General features: G+C 53.1%; 1 protein-coding gene across 3 annotated transcripts in view; it reads right to left on the reverse strand.

Moving 5' to 3' along the window:
* Nucleotides 1-7,866: 7,866 nt before the first annotated feature.
* Nucleotides 7,867-21,501, reverse strand: part of DSCAML1 (DS cell adhesion molecule like 1) — a 322,440-nt gene continuing 308,805 nt past the window's right edge. The window contains exons 21-33 of one of the 3 annotated variants that reach the window (XM_036919865.2): nt 21,287-21,440; nt 18,134-18,251; nt 17,612-17,775; nt 17,215-17,313; nt 16,936-17,124; nt 16,218-16,505; nt 14,601-14,756; nt 12,715-12,745; nt 12,450-12,568; nt 11,999-12,151; nt 11,203-11,397; nt 10,368-10,679; nt 7,867-8,895 (exon numbers count right to left, since the gene is read on the reverse strand). In XM_036919865.2, coding sequence (XP_036775760.2) covers nt 8,420-8,895; nt 10,368-10,679; nt 11,203-11,397; nt 11,999-12,151; nt 12,450-12,568; nt 12,715-12,745; nt 14,601-14,756; nt 16,218-16,505; nt 16,936-17,124; nt 17,215-17,313; nt 17,612-17,775; nt 18,134-18,251; nt 21,287-21,440 — 2,454 coding nt within the window. In that variant the 3' untranslated portion in view covers nt 7,867-8,419. Of the gene's footprint in view, nt 8,896-10,367; nt 10,680-11,202; nt 11,398-11,998; nt 12,152-12,449; nt 12,569-12,714; nt 12,746-14,600; nt 14,757-16,217; nt 16,506-16,935; nt 17,125-17,214; nt 17,314-17,611; nt 17,776-17,806; nt 18,045-18,133; nt 18,252-21,286; nt 21,441-21,501 lie in introns of those variants that run through there. The other 2 variants (XM_036919868.2, XM_036919869.2) reach the window with 2 other exon arrangements.

Below are 21,501 nucleotides of genomic sequence, written 5' to 3' on the forward strand. Positions count from 1 at the left end.
TTAAAGTCAAGGGATGGAAAAAGATATTTCATGCAAACAACAGAGAGAAAAAAGCAGGTGTTGCAATACTAGTATCAGACAAAATAGACTTCAAAATAAAGTAACAAAAGATAAAGAAGGACACTACATAATGATAAAGGGCTCAGTCCAACAAGAGGATATAACCATTATAAATATATATGCACCCAATACAGGAGCACCAGCATATGTGAAACAAATACTAACAGAATTAAAGGAGGAAATAGAATGCAATGCATTCATTCTGGGAGACTTCAACACACCACTCACTCCAAAGGACAGATCCACCAGACAGAAAATAAGTAAGGACACGGAGGCACTGAACAACACATTAGAGCAGATGGACCTAATAGACATCTACAGAACTCTACATCCAAAAGCAACAGGATACACATTCTTCTCAAGTGCACATGGAACATTCTCCAGAATAGACCACCTACAAGGCCACAAAAAGAGCCTCAGTAAATTCCAAACGATTGAAATCCTACCAACCAACTTTTCAGATCACAAAGGCATAAAACTAGAAATAAATTGTACAAAGAAAGCAAAAAGGCTCACAAACACATGGGGGCTTAACAACACGCTCCTAAATAATCAATGGATCAATGACCAAATCAAAATGGAGATCCAGCAATATATGGAAACAAATGACAACAACAACACTGAGCCCCAACTTCTGTGGGACGCAGCAAAAGCAGTCTTAAGAGGAAAGTATATAGCAATCCAGGCATATTTAAAGAAGGAAGAACAATCCCAAATGAATGGTCTAATGTCACAATTATTGAAATTAGAAAAAGAAGAACAAATGAGGCCTAAGGTCAGCAGAATGAGGGACATAATAAACATCAGAGAAGAAATAAATAAAATTGAGAAGAATAAAACAATAGCAAAAATCAATGAAACCAAGAGCTGGTTCTTAGAGAAAATAAACAAAATAGATAAACCTCTAGCCAGACTTATTAAGAGGAAAAGAGAGTCACCACAAATCAACAGAATCAGAAACGAGAAAGGAAAAATCACGACGGACCCCACAGAAATACAAAGAATTATTAGAGAGTACTATGAAAACCTATATGCTAACAAGCTGGGAAACCTAGGAGAAATGGACAACTTCCTAGAAAAATACAACCTTCCAAGACTGACCCAGAAAGAAACAGAAAATCTAAACAGACCAATTACCAGCAACGAAATTGAAGCGGTAATCAAAAAACTACCAAAGAACAAAACCCCCGGGCCAGATGGATTTACCTCGGAATTTTATCAGACATACAGGGAAGACATAATACCCATTCTCCTTAAAGTTTTCCAAAAAATAGAAGAGGAGGGAATACTCCCAAACTCATTCTATGAAGCCAACATCACCCTAATACCAAAACCAGGCAAAGACCCCACCAAAAAAGAAAACTACAGACCAATATCCCTGATGAATGTAGATGCAAAAATACTCAACAAAATATTAGCAAACCGAATTCAAAAATACATCAAAAGGATCGTACACCATGACCAAGTGGGATTCATCCCAGGGATGCAAGGATGGTACAACATTCGAAAGTCCATCAACAACATCCACCACATCAACAAAAAGAAAGACAAAAACCACATGATCATCTCCATAGATGCTGAAAAAGCATTCGATAAAATTCAACATCCATTCATGATAAAAACTCTCAACAAAATGGGTGTAGAGGGCAATTACCTCAACATAATAAAGGCCATATATGATAAACCCACAGCTAGCATCATACTGAACAGCGAGAGGCTGAAAGCTTTTCCTCTGAGATCGGGAACTAGACAGGGATGCCCACTCTCTCCACTGTTATTCAACATAGTACTGGAGGTCCTAGCCACAGCAATCAGACAAAACAAAGAAATACAAGGAATCCAGATTGGTAAAGAAGAAGTTAAACTGTCACTATTTGCAGATGACATGATATTGTACATAAAAAACCCTAAAGACTCCACCCCAAAACTACTAGAACTGATATCGGAATACAGCAAAGTTGCAGGATACAAAATTAACACACAGAAATCTGTGGCTTTCCTATACACTAACAATAAACTAATAGAAAGAGAAATCAGGAAGATAATTCCATTCACAATAGCATCAAAAAGAATAAAATACCTAGGAATAAACCTAAGCAAGGAAGTGAAAGACCTATACCCTGAAAACTATAAGACACTCTTTAGAGAAATTAAAAAGGTCACTAACAAATGGAAACTCATCCCATGCTCATGGCTAGGAAGAATTAATATCGTTAAAATGGCCATCCTACCCAAAGCAATATACAGATTCGATGCAATCCCTATCAAACTACCAACAGCATTCTTCAATGAACTGGAACAAATAGTTCAAAAATTCATATGGAAACACCAAAGACCCTGAATAGCTAAAGCAATCCTGAGAAGGAAGAGTAAAGTGGGGGGGGGGTATCTCACTCCCCAACTTCAAGCTCTACTACAAAGCCACAGTAATCAAGACAATTTGGTACTGGCACAAGAACAGAGCCACAGACCAGTGGAACAGAATAGAGACTCCAAACATTAACCCAAACATATATGGTCAACTAATATTCGATAAAGGGGCCATGGACATACAATGGGGAAACGACAGCCTCTTCAACAGATGGTGCTGGCAAAACTGGACAGCTACATGTAAGAGAATGAAACTGGATCACTGTCTAACCCCATACACAAAAGTAAATTTGAAATGGATCAAAGACTCGAATGTAAGTCATGAAACCATAAAACTCTTAGAAAAAAACATAGGCAAAAATCTCAGACATAAACATGAGTGACCTCTTCTTGAACATATTTCCCCGGGCAAGGGAAACAAATGCAAAAATGAACAAGTGGGACTATATCAAGCTGAAAAGCTTCTGTACAGCAAAGGACACCATCAATAGAACAAAAAAAGTATCCTACAGTATGGGAGAATATATTCGTAAATGACAGATCCGATAAAGGATTGACATCCAAAATATATAAAGAGCTCACACACCTTAACAAACAAAAAGCAAATAACCCAATTAAAAAATAGGCAGAGGAGCTGAATAGACAGTTCTCTAAAGAAGAAATTCAGATGGCCAACAGACACATGAAAAGATGCTCCACGTCGCTTGTCATCAGAGAAATGCAAATTAAAACAATGAGATATCATCTCATACCAGTAAAGATGGCTACCATCCAAAAGACAAACAACAACAAATGTTGGCGAGGTTGTGGAGAAAGGGGAACCCTCCTACACTGCTGGTGGGAATGTAAACTAGTTCAACCATTGTGGAAAGCAGTATGGAGGTTCCTCAGAATGCTCAAAATAGAAATACCATTTGACCCAGGAATTCCACTTCTAGGAATTTACCCTAAGAATGCAGCACTCCAGTTTGAAATAGACAGATGCACCCCTATGTTTATCACTGCACTATTTACAATAGCCAAGATATGGAAGCAACCTAAATGTCCATCAGTAGATGTATGGATAAAGCAGATATGGTACATATACACAATGGAATATTATTCAGCCATAAGAAAGAAAGAAATCCTACCATTTGCAACAACATGATGGAGCTAGAGGGTATTATGCTCAGTGAAATAAGGCAGGCGGAGAAAGACAAGTACCAAATGATGTCACTCATATGTGGAGAATAAGAACAAAAGAAAACTGAAGGAACAAAACAGCAGCAGAAGCACAGAACCCAAGAATGGACTAATAGTTACCAAAGGGAAAGGGACTGGGGAGGATGGGTGGGAAGGGAGGGATAAGGGTGGGAGAAAAAGAAAGGGGGCATTACGATTAGCATGTATAGTGTTGGGGGGGGGCACAGGGAGGGCTGTGCAACACAGAGAAGACGAGTAGTGATTTTACAGCATCTTACTATGTTGATGGACAGTGACTGTGAACGGGGATGTGGGGGGGACTCACTGCAGCATAATTTACAGTAGCCAAGATATGTAAACAGCCTAAGCATCCATTAATGGATGAATAAAGAATGTGTGGTATACATACACAGTGGAGTACTATTCATCTATAAAAAGAATGAAATCTTGCCATTTGCAACAACATGGGTGGCTGAGGGTATTATGTTGAGTGAAATAAGTCAGAAAAAGACAAATACTGTATGATATCACTTACACGTGGAACTTAAAACAACCAAACAAAACCATGCTCATAGATACAGAGAAAAGATTGGTGGAGGGGGTAGGGGCTGGGGTTTGGGGTGGACAAAACAGGTGAAGGAGGTCAAAAGGTACAAACTTAGAGTTAATAAATAAGTCATGGAATATAATGTACAGCATAGTGATATAGTTAATAGTATTCTATTGCATATTTAAAATTGCTAAGAGTAAAACTTAAAAGTCCTCATCACAAGAAAAAAGTAACTATTTACTGTGATGGACATTAGCTAGACATTGTGGTAATTCCTTCACGATGTATGCAAATCATTTTGTTGTACACCTAAAACTAATATATATGCAGTTATATAAAATATAAATAAAAATATATTTTCTTCACTAAAAAGACTAGCAGAATTATCATTTAATCCAACAATTTCACTCCTAGGCATATACCCAAAATGAAAGCAGGGACTCAAACAGGTACCTATACATTAATATTCATAGCATCAGTATTCATTATGGCCAAAAGGAAACCCAAATATCCACCAATAAATGAATGGTATTAAAAATGTGGTATATACATACCATAGAATATTATTCAGCCTGAGAAAGGATTGATACTGGCCCATGCTGCGTGCTACAGCATGGACGGACCTTGAAAACATGCTGAGTGAAAGAAGATGATACAAAGGACAAACGCTGTATGATTCACTCATATGAAGTCCCCAGAGTAGCTAATACTCTCATAGCGACGGAAAGTAGAATGGCTGTTGGCCGGGGCGTGGCGGCGGGGTGGGGGTAGTGGTGGTGGCAGAAATGGGGAGTTTGTGTCTAAGGGGTGGATAATTTTTGGGAAGATGAAAAAGTTCTGAGAACAGACACGATGGTTGCACAAGGTGAATGCATTGATGCCAATGAACTGTACACTTAAAAACTGTTCAAATGGTAAGGTTTACATTGTAATCTTTTACCACAATGAAGAAAAAATACCAATGCGTGGGCAGTGCCTGCACGACTTGGGATTCAGTTGCGACTGGGGAGGTTGGACTTCTGTGTTTTTAACAAGCTCCTCAGGTGAACCTGACATGCAGCTGAATTGGAGACCCGCTACACCAGCTCTGGTTGTTAGCAGAAGGGAACGGGCAGGGGAGTGGGCGCTCTGAAGGCCTTATAGAACTCGACTGCATACAGATCCTCTGGGGATTTTGCTAAACTGCAGATTCTGATCCAGCAGGTCTAAGAATTTGCATTTCTAACAAGCTCACAGGCGATGTTGCTGGTCCGTGGACTGCATTTCGGGTATCAAGGGTCTAGACACATGGTCTTTTCTGTGGTGGGCAAAGTGGAGATCTGGAAAGGAGCGAGAAGATGGTTAAGATGATGCCTCTCAATACAGAGTTCAGCGGTGACCAGCTGGGAAGGAAGGAGCAGGAGTTGAGCTGATTTGTGAATTAGCTTCTGGGTATAGTTCAGACAGGCAGGTTGTGGTTTAGCTAAAGAACACGCAAGGAGAGAGATTGTTAGCACATAAAATTGTGTGGATTTTGCACAAGTCTGTTTGCATTCCCAGACATCGTGTTGTATAGTTGGGGTCCAGCCAGGGGAACACAAGTTAAACCAGCCCATGTTTTGCTTCTCTGTGGCCCCTCTGAGTCCTTCTCATCCTGCACAGCCCACCTCAGGCCCAGGCCTCTTCCCACAGACCCGCAGAGCTGAATCCCTCCCCTCTGGTCACTCCCCTGAGCCAGAATAAAGTACAGCAGGGCCCCCCATTCCATCCAGCTCAGCTTAGCGGTTCACCTCCCCCAACTGTTCACCAGCGGGTCCCCACGAACTGTTTTTCTGCAAGTTCAGCTGGTTCACCTGGTCCTGGTGGGCTCTTCACCTGGCAGCAGCCCCCGGGGCAGAACCGCAGCTCAGCATCTGAACAGGGGAACGCGGCAGGACGGCGTAGTGGTTAAGGAGCCATACATTCTTCAGTTCAAATCTCAGCACCTCTTCCCGCTCCTCCGACCGTGGTAAGTTACTCTCAGAGCTCCAGCTCTCCCACCTGCCCGATGGCGGTCGTGACGCCTGCCTCCCAAAGCAGCAACGAGGTCACACAAGCCAATGCCAAGAAGGTGTTTGCTCAGTACCTGGCACAGGATAGGGCGCAGTACTATTGAGAGAGGGTCCCTCTGCAGCCCTTGGGCAGAAGTGGCTCCAATGGAATGGCTCCCTTCCACTCTAGTCTCTGGGGATTTGTTCATTTCCTTGTGATGGTCGGAGTTGGGTCTGACTGGTGTTTTTCCCCCCAGTGTGGGGAACGGGGCTGTCAGTCAAGTTCCAGGGACTCCCAGGCTGGATCACTGTGCTTGCAGTTTGGGAGGCGACCTGCAGATGGCGAGCGCGGCTCTGGGAGGAAGGAAGCCCGGCGGTCACCTGGTGCCTGGTTTGCAGGGCCTCGTTTTCACTGTGCTAGGTAATGCTGTTAGCTGGTTCTCCCCGGGGTCCCGGCTTGTAGGGGCTGAGCTGGAGTTTTCCCATGGACTTAGGAGTCACCAAGAAGCACATAACCTCTGCCCCCTTCCCTTGGAATGTAGTCACTCACAGGTGGGATCTCGTCTGCACCCCAGACTCAGTGGGTGCTCAGGGAGTGCTGTGGAATGAGTCACTTTTTGGAAAGCGCCTCCTTTAAAGGCCATGCATACCAGCAGGGCCTTACTGTGGCCCTGACTGAGAGGTGTAGCCCCCACCCCCGTCCTGCACAAACCCTCCTCCTCCTGCATCCCCCCAACCCCGCGTCCTACCCCCAGTTCCTCCCTTCAGCTGCAGGGACGGCAGCTCCCAGACTCACCATCCTTCTGGATTCCCGATCCACAACTCAGCCTTGGCTTGGGCGCTGAACTCAGGAGCCCCCTTGACATTTGTAGGTGCACCCAGGGGTTCTGGCCATGGCGGCGGGAGGAGGGAGACACGCACTTCATGCCCCAGGGCCTCGCTAGTGCCCAGGTCTTTCCCTCCCGGCCTATCCAGACCTTCCCATCCTTAGAGGCCCAGCTCACACGCCCTCCTGACTCGCGTCAGCAGCGGCTCCTCTACACACCCGGGTGTGGGCACGTTTCCTTCCACCTGGCGATCTAATCGCCCACGCCTCTGCAGCCAGGCGCGATCGCCATGCCTGTGTGCCTGCTGCTTTGTGGCTCAGCTCCACAGCTCCTCCCGCGTGAGCCCTGGTCACGTCTCCAACTTCCGATGGCCTCACTCCTCACGCCTCACCTTGCCTGAACGGTCAGCTCAGAACTTGGGGCTCTGGCCCAGCCCCCAGGATCTAGTCTCCTCCTCGCCCTCCCCGTTTATAGGCACCTCTTACAGAACTGCTCTCTAGGGGTTTGCATAGCTTTGTTCCCCTGGCTACACTGAGAGAGAAGCCAGTGGACACCCACCACCCCATCCCAGGCCGCCCAGAGCTCTCAACAAAATTGCCTCATTTTGTAGATAAGGAAACTTGTTCAGAGGGGTTTAGGAGCAAGCTTAAAGCCACACAGCTGGGCCCCTTTAGGGCCCAGCGTAGATCTGAGAACAGAACAGGGTGTACTTGGCTAATTGAAAGCCTTTTAAAAAGCTTAACGTGCTGAGCTACAGCCTGGGCTTCTCCAAGGGTCTCCCTGTGAGACGGCCAGCCTGGGGGAGCGGCCTCCCCTCCCTCCCTCCCCGCCGGCCCTTGCCAGAGGGGAAAAAGCTACCATGTAGAAACATAACCTTTATTGAACACGGCGCTGGGGCTTTTTTCATAGAAAAAGGTATTAACACATGAGCATCTGCAAATTGAAGCAAGTCCTGGCTTTCTCGGAACAGTAAAATCGCATGCAGTGTCTCTGAGCTGGGGTCCTGGTCTTGGTGAGAACCACCTAGATTGGAGGGGGAGTGAGTAGGAGGGAAAAACTGCTGAGTCTTTGTGCCTCTGTTTCAAAATAAGGTGAGAGAAATATATAGATATACAGCTTGTCAGTGTGTTCCCATCTCTCCATATATGCATATATCTCTCCACACCTATTTTGTGGGGTGGAGGGGTTGACTTGTACTGTCAAATTCTTTGTGCCCTGGCTTCATGGAGAAGAAGAAAATAGTTTCATTTGTACAAAAGAGTTCTATGTACAACTGTTCACGATGTGGGGGTTTTCTTTTCATTGTTGGTTGGTGTTGGTCTCAATTTCATATAAATAATGCAGGAACACAGCCAAGTTGGTGTGTGAGGGCTGGCGATGCAGGAAGGTCCGAGCACAGGGCTGCCCCGCTTGCTGTGCCCCTACACCAAGGTGTAGGACTTGGAGTAGGCCCCAGCCCCCTGCTTCTGAGACCTCCCCACCCCTGCCGTGCTCATCTCAAGAAGTGAGTCCCTGGAGCCCCCCATTTTGGTGTGCGGGCCCCCGGCCCGCGGAGGCTCGGTGCTGGGGGCCGGAGGGGCAGCACTGGGGGCGGCAGGGGGCTCGGGAGCAGAGGGGCCGGGCACTGGGGGGGCTGCGCCGGCTGGGGGGGCTGGCATGGCCAGAGTCCTCTGAGGTAAGGTGGCTGTGGAGGCGGCGGTGGGGGCCCCTGGGTGCGGGAGGCCCGCGGGCTTGCTGGCAGGGTCCAAGGTGAGGTGGCGGGCCTGGGTGTGGTAGGGGCGAGCCAGGTTCCGGATGGAGGCCTCACGGGGTGGGACCGCAGGGCACGGCTCACGTCCATCTGCCTTTCTGAAGAAGGCCTCTGACTTGGCGTACAGGGGCAGGTTACAGTAGTCACCTGGAATCACAAGTGGGGGACACTAGAGGCAGAGGCCTCTGGGAACCTGCTTGCTCCCCACTGTACCCCCAGGCTGCCCCCCGATCTGGCGTAGGAGTCTCTCCATAGGATGGGCAATAAGGAGTCAAGGACAGATCAGCTGACTTGACCGCTCTGAGCCTTAGTTTCCCCTATCTATGCACTGGGGATAATCACCTTCCCTACAGGACCACTGGGAGTAGTGAATGAGATAAGGTAAGGAAGGCCCTTCAGTTTGGTGGCTGACACATGTACTAGTTGCTCAATAAACTGATACTTATTGTTAAGTGATCGACATAGCCTGGTCAGCTTGAGTTGGTGGAAAGCTCGCTTCTAAAGACAAGGCCCCCTAAGAGCTCTGGCTGTTCAAAAGCTTTCCTTCACCCTGAGAAGGAAAGGGCTGCCACTCTGTCGTTTCCCTGCACTGAGCCTGGTTCTGTCCTCTGAAGACCCACAGAACGAGGCCTCCCCTCCTCCCGTTCAGATGCGAGGTCAGCCACACTGGCCTGTCCCTCTCCTTGGCCCAGTTCTCCAGCTGGCATGCTCCTAATTTCGTGAGCTGCCTCCGTACGACCTGCTTCTAGGACCTCGCATCCCAGGCCCTCTGTGAGTGCTCTCGCCGTGACCATGCCTCTGCTTTGCTGACTGTGACGGGCACATTCCTCAGAGGATCGCACACAGCCCCGGACGGGCTCATACCTGCTGCATTCGCAAGTGAGGAAGCCGAGGTCCAGAGAGATTTGCCCACATTCAGGCAGCGAGACAGGCTGGGGCATCGTTCAGGACTAGTGCCTTCCATTTCCTGGCCTTTTCTCTAAGTGGCCCTGAGGCCCCCTGGTTAGCATGGCCACTTAGCAAGGCCAGGACCGAGCAGACCAGACTGTATAGTTTGGCAGCATAGGCCCAAAGTCGGCTGGTGGACTCTTTCCTGCCCCACCAACCCCTATGCTCTGGCTAGGACCCTGGAGTCAGACTGTCCCCAGACAGGCTAGGTCACTGCCCACCGTGAGGTCTGGCTGCCAGGGGCTGAGCTGCCAGGATTTCTCCTTGGAGTCTGGATTAAGTTCAAGCAGCACTGAGACCAATGGCTACTGGGCAGCTGATCCTGGTATAGTTTCAGATCAAAGGAATGATCACCACTTAATGAAAACCTACTATGTTCCAGGCATGTATAGCATTTCTAACGCCCACTAGGATAATGCAGAATATATACTATTATTTGCATTTACAAATGAGAAAATTAAGGCCAGAGAGGTTAAATGACTTGCCCAAGACCACAGAGATATTAAGAGGTGGAACCAGGCTGCGGGCCCTGATCTGCTTGCGCCCATGGCCTTGCTCTTGGCGCTGCCCGACACTTCCAAGGAGCAAACTGGGCTGGCAGACGCAGGTGCCGTCAGGGCTAGGTCCAGCCAGGGCTCACAGGGCTTGGGGGCCGGGGACACAGCACTCACTCTTGTTGGCCCGGTGAGGGATGGGCACAGCCACATTTTTGCCCCGGTCAGCATCCTGGGGCTTGGGGGGCGAGGCGGTGAAGCGGCAGATGCCGGGCTCCGAGGGTGTGCTCATGGACGTCATGCTGTCGGCGTTCTCGTTGGTGCCTGTGGTCATCTGGTCGGAGGAGCTGTCAGAGATGAAGCACTCAGTGATCTCAAACTTGGCGTGCTGCAGCTGCTCCTCTAGCTTGGCATGCTCATAGGCCCGCGCCAGCTCCTCGTAGGTGGAAGAGGCACTCTCAGTGGACACCATGCTGTTCCGCCCTTTGTCTGGGGAAATGGAAGGCATGGAGTTAAGAAGAAATGAGCGGCTTATGGGGAGAGGGGTGTGCAAGAGACCAGACCGAGCAGTTCCGCTCTCCCTAGCCCCGGCGGCCACCTGAAAGCCTGGCCATGATGGATCAGGTGCAGAAGATCTTACTGTCCCCCTGTGCGGGTAACAGTGGTGGCAGGAGTGGGATCTTTGGCTAATGAAGGGTGGAACATCTTTCTTTCTTGAAAATAAGCAACTGTCCTCTGGGACAGTCAGCCCTTTCTCCAAAAAATTTCATGTATACCGTTTTCTCTGACATCTTTTGGAAGAGCAAAATAAAATCATTGACCAAGCAGAGCTCAGTAACGTCAGTGTTTTTGTCATTGCCACACAGTAAGTCAGTGGTCAGCATGAGTGAAACTGACCTGTGCCTTGGTCCCCATAAGCTTGTGGGTAGGAGTTGGGAAAAGGGAAGGTGGAGCTGTATGTTAGGGGGACTGGAGAAGATGAAGCTGGATGGAGGCGGGGCCCTGGGCTCACCTGTGTCCTGGGAGAGGCTGGCACTGTAGCTGTCACTCTCGGTGACGGTGACACCGTGCTGAGAGCCCACAGTGCGCCAGTCGGAGGTGAGGGTGCGGGCAGGCGTGGAGGCCTGGCACTTGGTCAGAGTCCACTGGCTTGAGTACCTGTTCCGCGTGCTGTGGGCTGACTTCACGTTCTTCCTGGACACCGGGTCTGCACAAAGGAAGCAAGAGGGCACTCAGGCACCAACAGAGGGCACTCAGGCACGGGCAGCTGGCACTGACCGGAAAGGGAGGAGGCACAAGCAGACACAGCAGCTCCTTTAGGAATGCTAAGCATGCTGCCATTGCTAACCGCACAGCTGGCCCAGAGGCGAAGAGCAACACTGTCAAGGCCCGGGGGCAGCGGGCGGCACCCCGTCCTCCCCACCCACCCCATCTTTCCCTTCAGCCTGGGGAAGAATGTCGCCTCCTCTCCTGCGACCTCCTGACTGTCCGTTCAGCCCCTGTAGTCCTTGTTGTGTTCCGCCCTTATGTCCGGGTCACAGTGCTAGCGGCAGGAGGCTCTTGCGGAGCAAGAACACCCAACCTTCTCAGCATTTCTAAGGATACTGAGGCCCAGAGAGATTAAGACAGCGATACGCCCAGGGTCACCGCTAGTACGTCTGCAGGCAAGGTCTCCAGACTCTTAACGCCAAGGCTCTTTCCATTCTTCCATGCTGCTCCCCCCCTTTTTTTCTGATCATCTGTGCCCCAAGCTGTGCCCAAGACACCCTGTGTGGGAGGAGGGCTGTGCCCCTGGGGCTAATGCGTACTGGTGCCTGGCCGGATGTCAGACATGTCGATGAGGGGTCCCGTGCTCTGGATGAGGGCCGGGTGGTGCAAGGAGACGCCGGTGCAGAAACTTTGCGGGTTGACAGCTTGGCTGAACTCAGCATCGGTCACAGGGATGGTGGCTTTGTCATCTCCTGGGGAAGAGGACAATCAGTAGGTGACCTTTCTTTGCATCTCCCCTGGTTTTTTTTGTTCCTGGCTACCGCTGAGACTCAGAAAGGCCAGGATGACTGTTCCCATTAGAGGGGGGAGGGGACTTAGCTCCGGAGAGAGGCCGTACCGGGTTCTGAGGTTGCTGAGTGGTTGGTGGGGCTGCTGGTAGGGCAGGAACCCTGGGCACTGCCGTGAAGGCTGGTGGTCGCCCTTCATGGGTTGTGGCCTGGGGAAGCACACTGAGAGCAGGACGGAGAGCTCATGGCACCTGTCACTCACCCAGCTGCTTGATGCCCTCCTTGTCCTCGATGAGCAGCTGGACCCTGGGAATGTCAATGTGCAGCCGTGGGCCCTGGGGTGGCCCCTTCACAGGGGTGTCGAAGCTTCGGTTGTTCTTGCTGTAGAGACAAGGGCTGGAGGTGGGTGACTCGGCAGCTCTAAGGGCTTGGAGGATTGGGTTGTGCAGGACAGTGGGGTCTTAGAGGCCTGCCCTCTGCAGGGAAGGGGTTGGGGAGGAGAGAGGAAGCAGTTACAGGACACCTACCTTATCAACATTTCTGCCAAACTCTTTGCATCTGAAAACAGTAGAGAGAGGAGATTAGGTGGGAATGGAGACTTAACAGGATAAGAATTGGAAGGGCCATGGGGAACAAGGCGGGAGAATTCTCTAAAATGGGGTTGGAGCTGGACTTCTGGGAAAAAAGAGGAGAAATGTAAGAACCTCCAGAACAGTCCAAAACATGATAAGGTCTCACTGCTCCCAATTCAAGATTGCTTAGGTCTATTTTCTTTGCCTCGGACTTTTATCTAAGAGGGAGGTTGTTCCCAAAGGAGAGGGTATTTAAAGTGCTCCATCTGGCCCTGAATGGACTCTAATTAAGCAAGACATCATAGCAGGCTGGAAATGGGCATCAGCAGAGGGTTATCCTCAGTTATCTGTTGGAAAGACGAGAGAGTGGGGGATGAGGGAGAGGTGGTCAACAGGAGGTCCAGGATGACATCAACCAGGAGGCTTCACTTCCTCCTCTGGGTATCTGTCCCCAGAAAGTCCATGGATGGATTTGGTGGTCCTGCTTTTTCTCCAGAGGGGACTGGAATAGTATTAAGATTCTTGGGTCAGGAATTGGCAAGAGAAGAGAAGAAAGGGTCTAGCTATTCCTTTAGACCTTTGATAACTGAGAATGATGTCAGAGTGAATCTAGCAGCATGCATGCATCCACCAACCTACCCACCCATCCATCCATTCATTTTTGATCCATCTACCTGTCAATCTACCCATCCACCCATTCATCCATCATCTACCCATCTACCCATATAACCACCTATCTATCCAACAATCTATACACCTAAATTTTCATTCAACCGTCCATCTGACCATCCTTCCATCTATACATCTTTCCATTCAACCATCCAGTCATCTGACCATCCATCCAATCATCCATCCAGCAACCATCTAATCATCCATTGATGCATGCATGCATGCATCCATCCTCCCATCTATCCATATAACCACCTATCTATCCAACCATCTATCCACCCAAATTTTCATTCAATGATCCATCCAACCATCGTTCCATCTATATATCTTTCCATCTAACCATCCAATCAATAATCTGACCATCCATCCAATCACCCAACCATCCAACAACCATCCAAGCATCCACTGAAGCATCCATTCATCCATCCACTCACCCAACCCCTGAACACCCTAGGCAGTGTTAGTCATTTCCTCTTCTGTGCTACCGCTGTGCCCTGACTTCTTACATTAGACCATGAACTCTATATGGGTATGGACTGTTTGTTTTCATTTTTCTTTACATTACCTATGCCTGGCAGTATCTGTGATACAGCAGATACTCAATAAATGTTTCCTAAATGGTCAAATGAATATTTGTTAGGCAAATAGTAGATGACAGACACTATACTAGACCCTGGGGAAACTGAGGTAAATCAGACCCATTCTTACCCATCCATGGTAGGACAGGGGATGATATTCAAAATACCTAACATCTGACATGGTGTGGAAAATGCCAGTTAGAACTGAGCAAGGTCCTAGAGACTACCCTCAGGTCTCCTCTTTAGTGGCTGGGTCCTGGGACAGTGGCAAGGATCCTATGTGAAACAATGGGGTATCCAGGGTAGACAGGAGCAACATCTATTTACCAGTCAACATGGACATGTTTAAATATTTTAACGACCTATATGGCTTTACCAGTGTGTACCTCTAAAGGTCAGCCCTGGGTAGGGCAGACATGAAGGCCTGTGGTCTAGAGGGGGAGACAGTGAACAGGAGGATGGAGGGGCTATTTTCCCTGCACGGGGACACAGGCGCCCTCTCCTGCCCAGATGGTGCTGTGAGCCAGCGAAAGGTGACCAGCGTGGCTGAGGGTCAACACTCCCTCCTGGGAAGCCCGTAGGAAACTCGCCCACCTCGCAGCCGCTTTAGTCGCTTCTCCTTCCGCTTCTTTCGTACAATGAAGAGCAGTGCCACCCCCAGCGTGGCCAGGATGACTGGGCAGCCGATGGTGAACAGCTTCTTCACGTCATCACCCTCACCTTGAGCAGACTTGATGGGCGGGATGGTGCCTAAGTGGGGGTGAAGAAGGGGGCTGGTGTCCCTTGTGAGCCAGGTGCTTGGCAGAAGCCCCTGGGTGGGGTTGCCTTTTGACCTCTCACCCTGACCTCCACCTCCTGGTGCAGAGCCTTGCCCCTCTCCTCTGCTCCCCCAGATTCTGGTCCCATAAGGACAGCCATGAACAGTTGTGTAGTTTTTACGCTGCATTATGATATTAATGACTTCCTGGGCCTGTTTTAGGGTTATCCTGAAGTCTCTGAGCGTCTCCTGCCTCTCGGAGTGCAGTGTTTATTTCTAGAGGGTGGACTGGCAGGCTTAGATGCCCCCATCAGCTAGTAAAGTGGGGGGGAGGATAGTGAGAATCACGGCAGAGAGAAGTCAGGACAGCGGGGTCCTGGGCGCTCTTTCCCAGATGGGGACAGAAGCCACTCACCACGCTGCCCCCCTCCCACGGGCAGTAGCTGCTAACCTTGGGTGCCTGCAGGGAGGCAGTAAATTCCGCTGACACAGCCCCCTGCCAAGCCTCGATCCTGGCCTGTTGTAAAGCTTCGCTTAGGAGTCATCTCCTTCAGGCAGCCCTCCCTGTTTGAGCCCAGCTCCTGTGACATCACTTTTATTCTGTTTCCTTCGCACATAGGTAGACTGAATTTAGTTTGTGACAGCCAGTCCTTATGAATTCAGCCTTTTATATGCCTTTAATGTGTGTGTGCATGTGTATGTGTGATTGTGTATGTGAGTGTGCGTGTGTGTCTGAGGTGTCCCACGTGGCAGACTCCAGTCATTGTCACCGGGAGCTCGCCTGCATCCCTCAGCCTCCCTGGCAGTCACACTGGAACCACGTGGTGAGTCCTGGACAGTGGAGTCTGAACAGAAGTGATGAGCATCGGCCCCTGGCTGAGGCAGGAAGAGCTGCTGTACCTTTTCTCTCTCTTCTTGGCACCCTGGGAGGCGACACGTCAAGACTGCATAGCTAAAAGATGGTGGCCAGTCAGCCCTCACAAGATTTTACGAGAGCAAGAACGTACCTTCACTGGGTTCAGACATGGAGCTTGCAGTGTTTCCCTGTTACTGCAGCATGAGCCAGCCCAGCCTGGCTAACAAGCTGTGCTAGCAGAGGGTCCTTAGAAGGCAGGACCTCAACTTCATCTCTGCTTCCCTCTCCAGCTCCTCAAGCAACGGAGAGCGAGGGTTGCACCTGCAGAGACCCTCTGCCTTTAGTGTCATGTCACTGACCTGTTTGTCTGCCTGTGCGTCTGTCTGTGTTGGCCACAGGTGCACCTGCCCACCTACCTGCCTGCCTCCCGTCAGCACTTCCTTCTGCCTGCCCCTTTACCTGTCTGCCAGCCTTTCCCCCTGACTGTAGTCCTGACTGTTTCTCTATTTGTCACCTATGTGTCTGCCTCTCTGCCAGCTTCCGTGGCAACGCTCGGCTCCAGCCTCTGGGCAGCCCTCTCCCACCCTGTCCGACTCACTGCCATCGTAGTCCAGGGTGGCGAACTGGGCGGTCTCGTTGCCGCAGCCAGCGCTGTTGCAAGCCCTCATGCGCAGGTCGTACCACGTGGCCTCTCGCAGTTCGGTCAGAAACACCTCGGTGGAGCTGTTGGCCCGGAGGCCCTGCCAGGCCCAGGTGCCCCTGGGCCGGTACTCCAGCACGATGGCCGTGACGGGGCAGCCCCCGTCGTTCCAGCCCTGCAGGTTAAGCCGAGCATGGGTGGAGTTGATATGGGTGAAGAGGTGCTGGTCTTTGCTGAAGGAGGGCTCTGGGGGGCCAGAGGGAGAGATGGAGGTTAGAGAGACCGAGAGCAGGGGGCGTCATTCCTCTGGGCTGGGAGGACCCCCCCCCCCACCCCCGGCAGCTGAAGCGGCTTTGCGGGGTCAGGGGTCGGCACACGTGGGAGTAGGGGCGCCGCAGGGGACAGAGGAGGGGGAAAGGGGGAGAGGGAGGGGGGGAAGGACCCGGAAGAAAGGAGGTGCAACGTGGGAAGAAGGAGTTGCTGCGCGTCCATCTGGCACAGCCCGGCGGGGAGCTGGGCCTGTTCTTCCCACTGTGATTCATCAGACGCCAAAGTGATGGGAGCCGGGTGGTCCCTCCCTGTCTCCGAGCCCCCCTGCGCCCTCCTTGGCTCTCCCAGCCATCCCCGTGCCCGTCCCCGGGCTCCGCCGCCCCACCTCCTCCTCCCCGGGCCTCACCGCGCCCATGCGTCTTGGCCTCTATGATCTCGCTGATGCGCCCAGAGCCCACGCTGTTCTTGGCCGCCAGCTTCACCTTGTACCACGTGCCGCACTTGAGGCTGTCCAGCTTGAAGGACCGCTCGCTGGAGCTGATGAACACGTCCTTCCACTCCTCGCTGTTGTCCACCGAGTACTGCAGCACGAAGCCTGCCCGGGAGGTTTGCCTGGCTCAGGTGGGGCAGGTGGGGCCTGGGACACCCCAGCAGCATCATGGGGCCCCACCCAGACCCCTCTCACCTCGGATGGAGCTGCCCCCGTTGTCCCCTGGGATCCACGTCAGGGTGATGGACGAGGCGGAGGTCTTAGAGACGGTGAGGCGCGGCTGGTCCGGGGGAACTGTGGGCAAGCCGCCAGGCCTCACCACGCGGGGCTGACCTCCCATGGGGCCGTGGGCCCCCCCGGGGGAGTCGGGGCAGGGACCGGCTCTGCCCCTCCGGGTGCTTCCCCGACTCCTGCCGTCCCCTCTCCGGCCTGCCGGCCTCCTCTTCCCTTGGCGCCTCTGGTCCGCGGAGGGCGCCTCCTGCCGGCTAGTGTCTTTCTTCCACGCAGTAGCCCCCTCCCTCGCGCGCAGTGGAGTTTCCCCCTGGCTCAGTCCCCATCCCCACCCCAGCCTGCCTGCCTTGCGGGGCCTCACCTTGCACCAGAAGGTTGACAATGATGGTGTCAAAGCCCCCGGTGTTGGTGGCCGTGCAGGTGTAGTAGCCGGAGTCCTCAGCCTTCACGGCACGCAGCAGCAATGTGCCGTTGGTGTGGATGAGCCGGTGCCCATCCATGGACACGGGGATGGCCGAGTCTTCACTGTGGGGAGCGGCGGGAGGTGGGTCATGCAAGCACCCCCTCCTGGGCCCTCCCCGAGGTCTGCAGGTAAACAGAGCTGGGAGCAGAAGGGGGCTTGCTGGACTCGGGGGGTTTCTCAGCACTTCCTCAGGATAGCCAGTAACCTTGGCCTCTTCAACCACCCAGGGAAGGGAGAGCCCAGCAGAGAGGGGCAGGGAGGCCAGGCCTGCTTGGGAGTGCCAGGGCTGTGTCCCAGCAGGGTCCCCGCGGGCCGGAGGTGACTAGGTCAGCTGGAAGGGAAGGACACCTGAGGCTCTTCCTCACAGCCCTTCTATGCCTGTGTCTGGGGGCCACCCGTCCCTCTGTGGTCCCCACTCACCTGTCCTTGGTCCACTTCACAGCAGGGGCTGGATCTCCCACCGAACTGCAAGGCAGCCGGACATCTTTCATCCAGGGTGTCGTCACAGTGCCCCCGAACGAGATGATCTTTGCTGGGGCTGCAGGGAAGAGAGGGTGAGGGCCACCCTGCTTCTACCCAAGCCTGCACTGGCTGCCCTTTCTCAGGGCTTCCCAAGTTTCCAAGTCCAGTCCCCACTCCCCTTCCTGAGCTCCACCTTGGGCTTGGGGTGGGGGCTGGCTCAGGGAATTTCAGGCAGGAGTCGTCGATTCAACACGCACTTATCAAATCCCTGTTATGGGCCAGGTATCACATGAGGCTCTGAGGATTCATGAAATGACCAAGATCTATTCTCTGTCCTTAAGTTGTTCACTGACCAAGAGGGAGACAGGTACTTAAAAAAGTCATTACACGGTGAAAAATCTATGGCCGGAGTAGGCCCAGTAACCACGGGGGCAGAAAGGGAATGAATGCGGGCGGTTCAGGGGTAGCGGGCGGCCGGCCGGGGGAGGCTCAGGGGCAGCGATTTTGACTTGCATCTTGAAGGCTAAGAAGGAAAGGCATGTCAGGAAGAGGGACAGTAGAGTGGAGGCTCGGAGTGGGGAGCAGGGGTGGAAGCTTGGGGGGCTCTGCTGCCTGAACAAGGGCCGAGCTTCGCCTGAGGTCACGAGGAGCTGCGGCAGGCTTCTAAGTAGGTAGTGCCGTGTTGGAAGTGGAGTTTTAGAGGAACCCCTGGCCGCTTGCAGAGGGGGCTCTGGTGGAGGTGATCCTGAAGGCCGCACACCAGTGACAAGACGGTGGCCACACTGCAGGCTGGAGGTGAACATGGCAGTGGGGTGGAGATCAGGGGCTCAGGGCACAAGTGCCAAGGTTGGGGGCTGCCCGGTGTGGCCAGCCAGCTGGGTGGTGGTGCCCCCGTGGAGACCAGGCACGTGGGAGGAGGCATGGGTGGGCAGCAGAGATGGGAAGCTTCGCCCACAGTGAAGCTGGGGGACACCCACGTGGCGTCCAGAAGCAGATACAAATGTTCTGGAGCACTGGGGAGATGGCAGGACTGCAGACACCGACGCCGGGGGTTGGCAGCAGAGTGCCTGAGCTCCCAGGGCTGGGGGAGGCGTGGAGACTGACAAAGAAGTGCCAAAGTCTGGAGACCAGCGACAGAAGGCTCAGAGGAGAAAGGAACGTCCCTGGGGCGGGGGTGGGGGACAGGATGCCTGGCTCCTGGAGAGCCGGGGGCAGGGACGTGCCTCCGAGACCTCCAGGCCCGGATTGAAGGTGTTCCAGTGACCAGTGACCAAGCCATTCTGAGGGCCAGAGCATCTCCCTGAGCCCTGGGCCCCTTCCTGGGGAACAGGAAGATGCCAGGTGGTTGAGGAAGTATGTTCAGAGTTTGGGTGCCAGAGACAGAGGCACCTTTTCCTAGGAGGCTTTTTCCTCCCAGGCGCCGGGCTTGGGAAAGCAGGGGTGTTGCTGAGAAGGAAAAGGGCTGCCCGGAAAGACCTCTGCCAGGCAGAGGGGCCCATGAGGGGATGGCCTCCGGTGGGGGGGGGAGAACTCGGGGCCTCAGTGGGGCGAGGTTCTCCAGAGAACTGGTTCTGCCCTGCAGCTGGGGCCGGCTGTCTGAGCTTCTCTGTGTCTTGGCGCGTGTGTGCATGTGTGACTGTGGGGAGTGAGTGTGCATGCGTGTGAGCATGTGTGTGGGAGTATGCACAGAGGCATGCGTGTGTGTGCACGCTCGTGCGCATGTGTGTGGGGGAGTATGCAGAGGCATGCATGTGTGTGAGTGTGGGGAGTGTGCACGCTCGTGTACATGTGTGAATGTGGAGTGGGAACAGCAGAGCTCGCCCCTCCCAGGGGCGCTGCCAGGACAGGGAAGACATGTGAGCGTGCTCTAGGAAGTCCCAAGCCCTCTGGGAACATGTCACATTTCATGTCCGCAGGGGAGCAGGCCAGCCTTCTGTCAAGACCCCTGGACCCTCAGACCCTTCTCTGGGTCGGAGCAGCTGTCCTGGGAGCTCGGTAGGTTCCTGAGGGAGGCGAGCTCAGGGAAAGGGGCCGGTGGTGCCTCTGGGAGGAAGGGTCGGGGAGTGGGAAGTGCTGAGGCTGTGAGGAGGAGCGGCAGCGCCAGCCCCCCACTCTGAGCTGTCCTTGCGGGCCGTGCCCCTGCTGCCTCAGAGTGCTCAGCTGTGCAAGGGGGTAACAGTCCTCCTAGCAGGGTCAGTGGGGGCCCTTGGCCCACTGCAGGCCCTCAGATGACTCAGCCTGTGACAAGGGAGGGCTGACAGTCCTGCGTCCCAACCAGAGGAAGCTCATCACCGCAGAGGGTGGCTGGGCGGAGGCAGGCACCACCCCACCTGAGTCCTAGTCCTGGGGACCCAAGAAAAGACAGCCAGGTGGCGGTGGGAGGAGGCAGGGCCCGGAGAGGCCCAGAGTCAAAGCAGGGCCTCAGGTCTGAAGTCACGGGACTGTGACTAGGCCCTAGGCCCCAGGTGGGCGCACAGCTCTGTGCGGCTGCCTCTCCCTTGATCTTGGATTGAGGCCTCACACTGTCATTCCCTGTAAAGTGGGGATGCACGTGCCCCCAAGCCACACGCATGCCCAGGTCAGAGATCTGGGGGGGCACTCGCTAGGAACATCTTGTTCCCCGCGAGCAGCCTGGCCCGGGACCTCTACCATGGAAAGCGTTTGCAAATGTCTGTGGATTGAATGAATCTGCAGTAGGTGGATCCCTTTTGCCCAAGGCTCCAGCCAGGGGCGTTCTTTGCAGCCTCTGCTCTGGGAAAGCAGTGCACCCGCCTCAGCCCCCTCGGAGGAGTTGAGCACTGGGACAAGGCTGCGAGGTGGGCTGTTGGGGGGCTGACTCCCAGGGTAAAGTTTGGAGGGGGCACCAGGGCACACTCAGCCCCTCTGTGCTGGGTAGCAGGGCTGCCAGGAGCCTGTTGTGAGGCTTTCTGGGAGTCAGGGGGCAGCAGAGGCCCATCTTGGTGGATGCGGCAGGGAGGCTGGTGGCCGGCTGCTCGGCACAGCCAGGCCACACAGGGGTGGAGAGGAGACACCCCATCTGGCGAGAACCAGAATTCTCGCAGGGGGCTTCTGGCAGCTTCTGTCCCTCTGGCCCAGCCCCAGGCTGCTCACCCTTGCCGGCAGGCTCAACGGTGACCTTCTGGCTGCTGTTGCCCCGGCCGGCGGAGGTAACGGCGGCCACCCACAGCAGGTACTGCTGTCCCCGGTTCAGGTGGGCGATCCGGTAGAAGAGCTGCCCCGGACTTGTCTCATACTCGCTCGGAGCCTGTGGGGCGGAGGCGAAGATGCGCTAAGAACCAAGGCCCTGGGTCTCCAGCTCCAATGTT

This window comes from Manis pentadactyla, chromosome 13, assembly GCF_030020395.1.
Source record: "Manis pentadactyla isolate mManPen7 chromosome 13, mManPen7.hap1, whole genome shotgun sequence".
Taxonomy (NCBI): Eukaryota; Metazoa; Chordata; class Mammalia; order Pholidota; family Manidae; genus Manis; species Manis pentadactyla.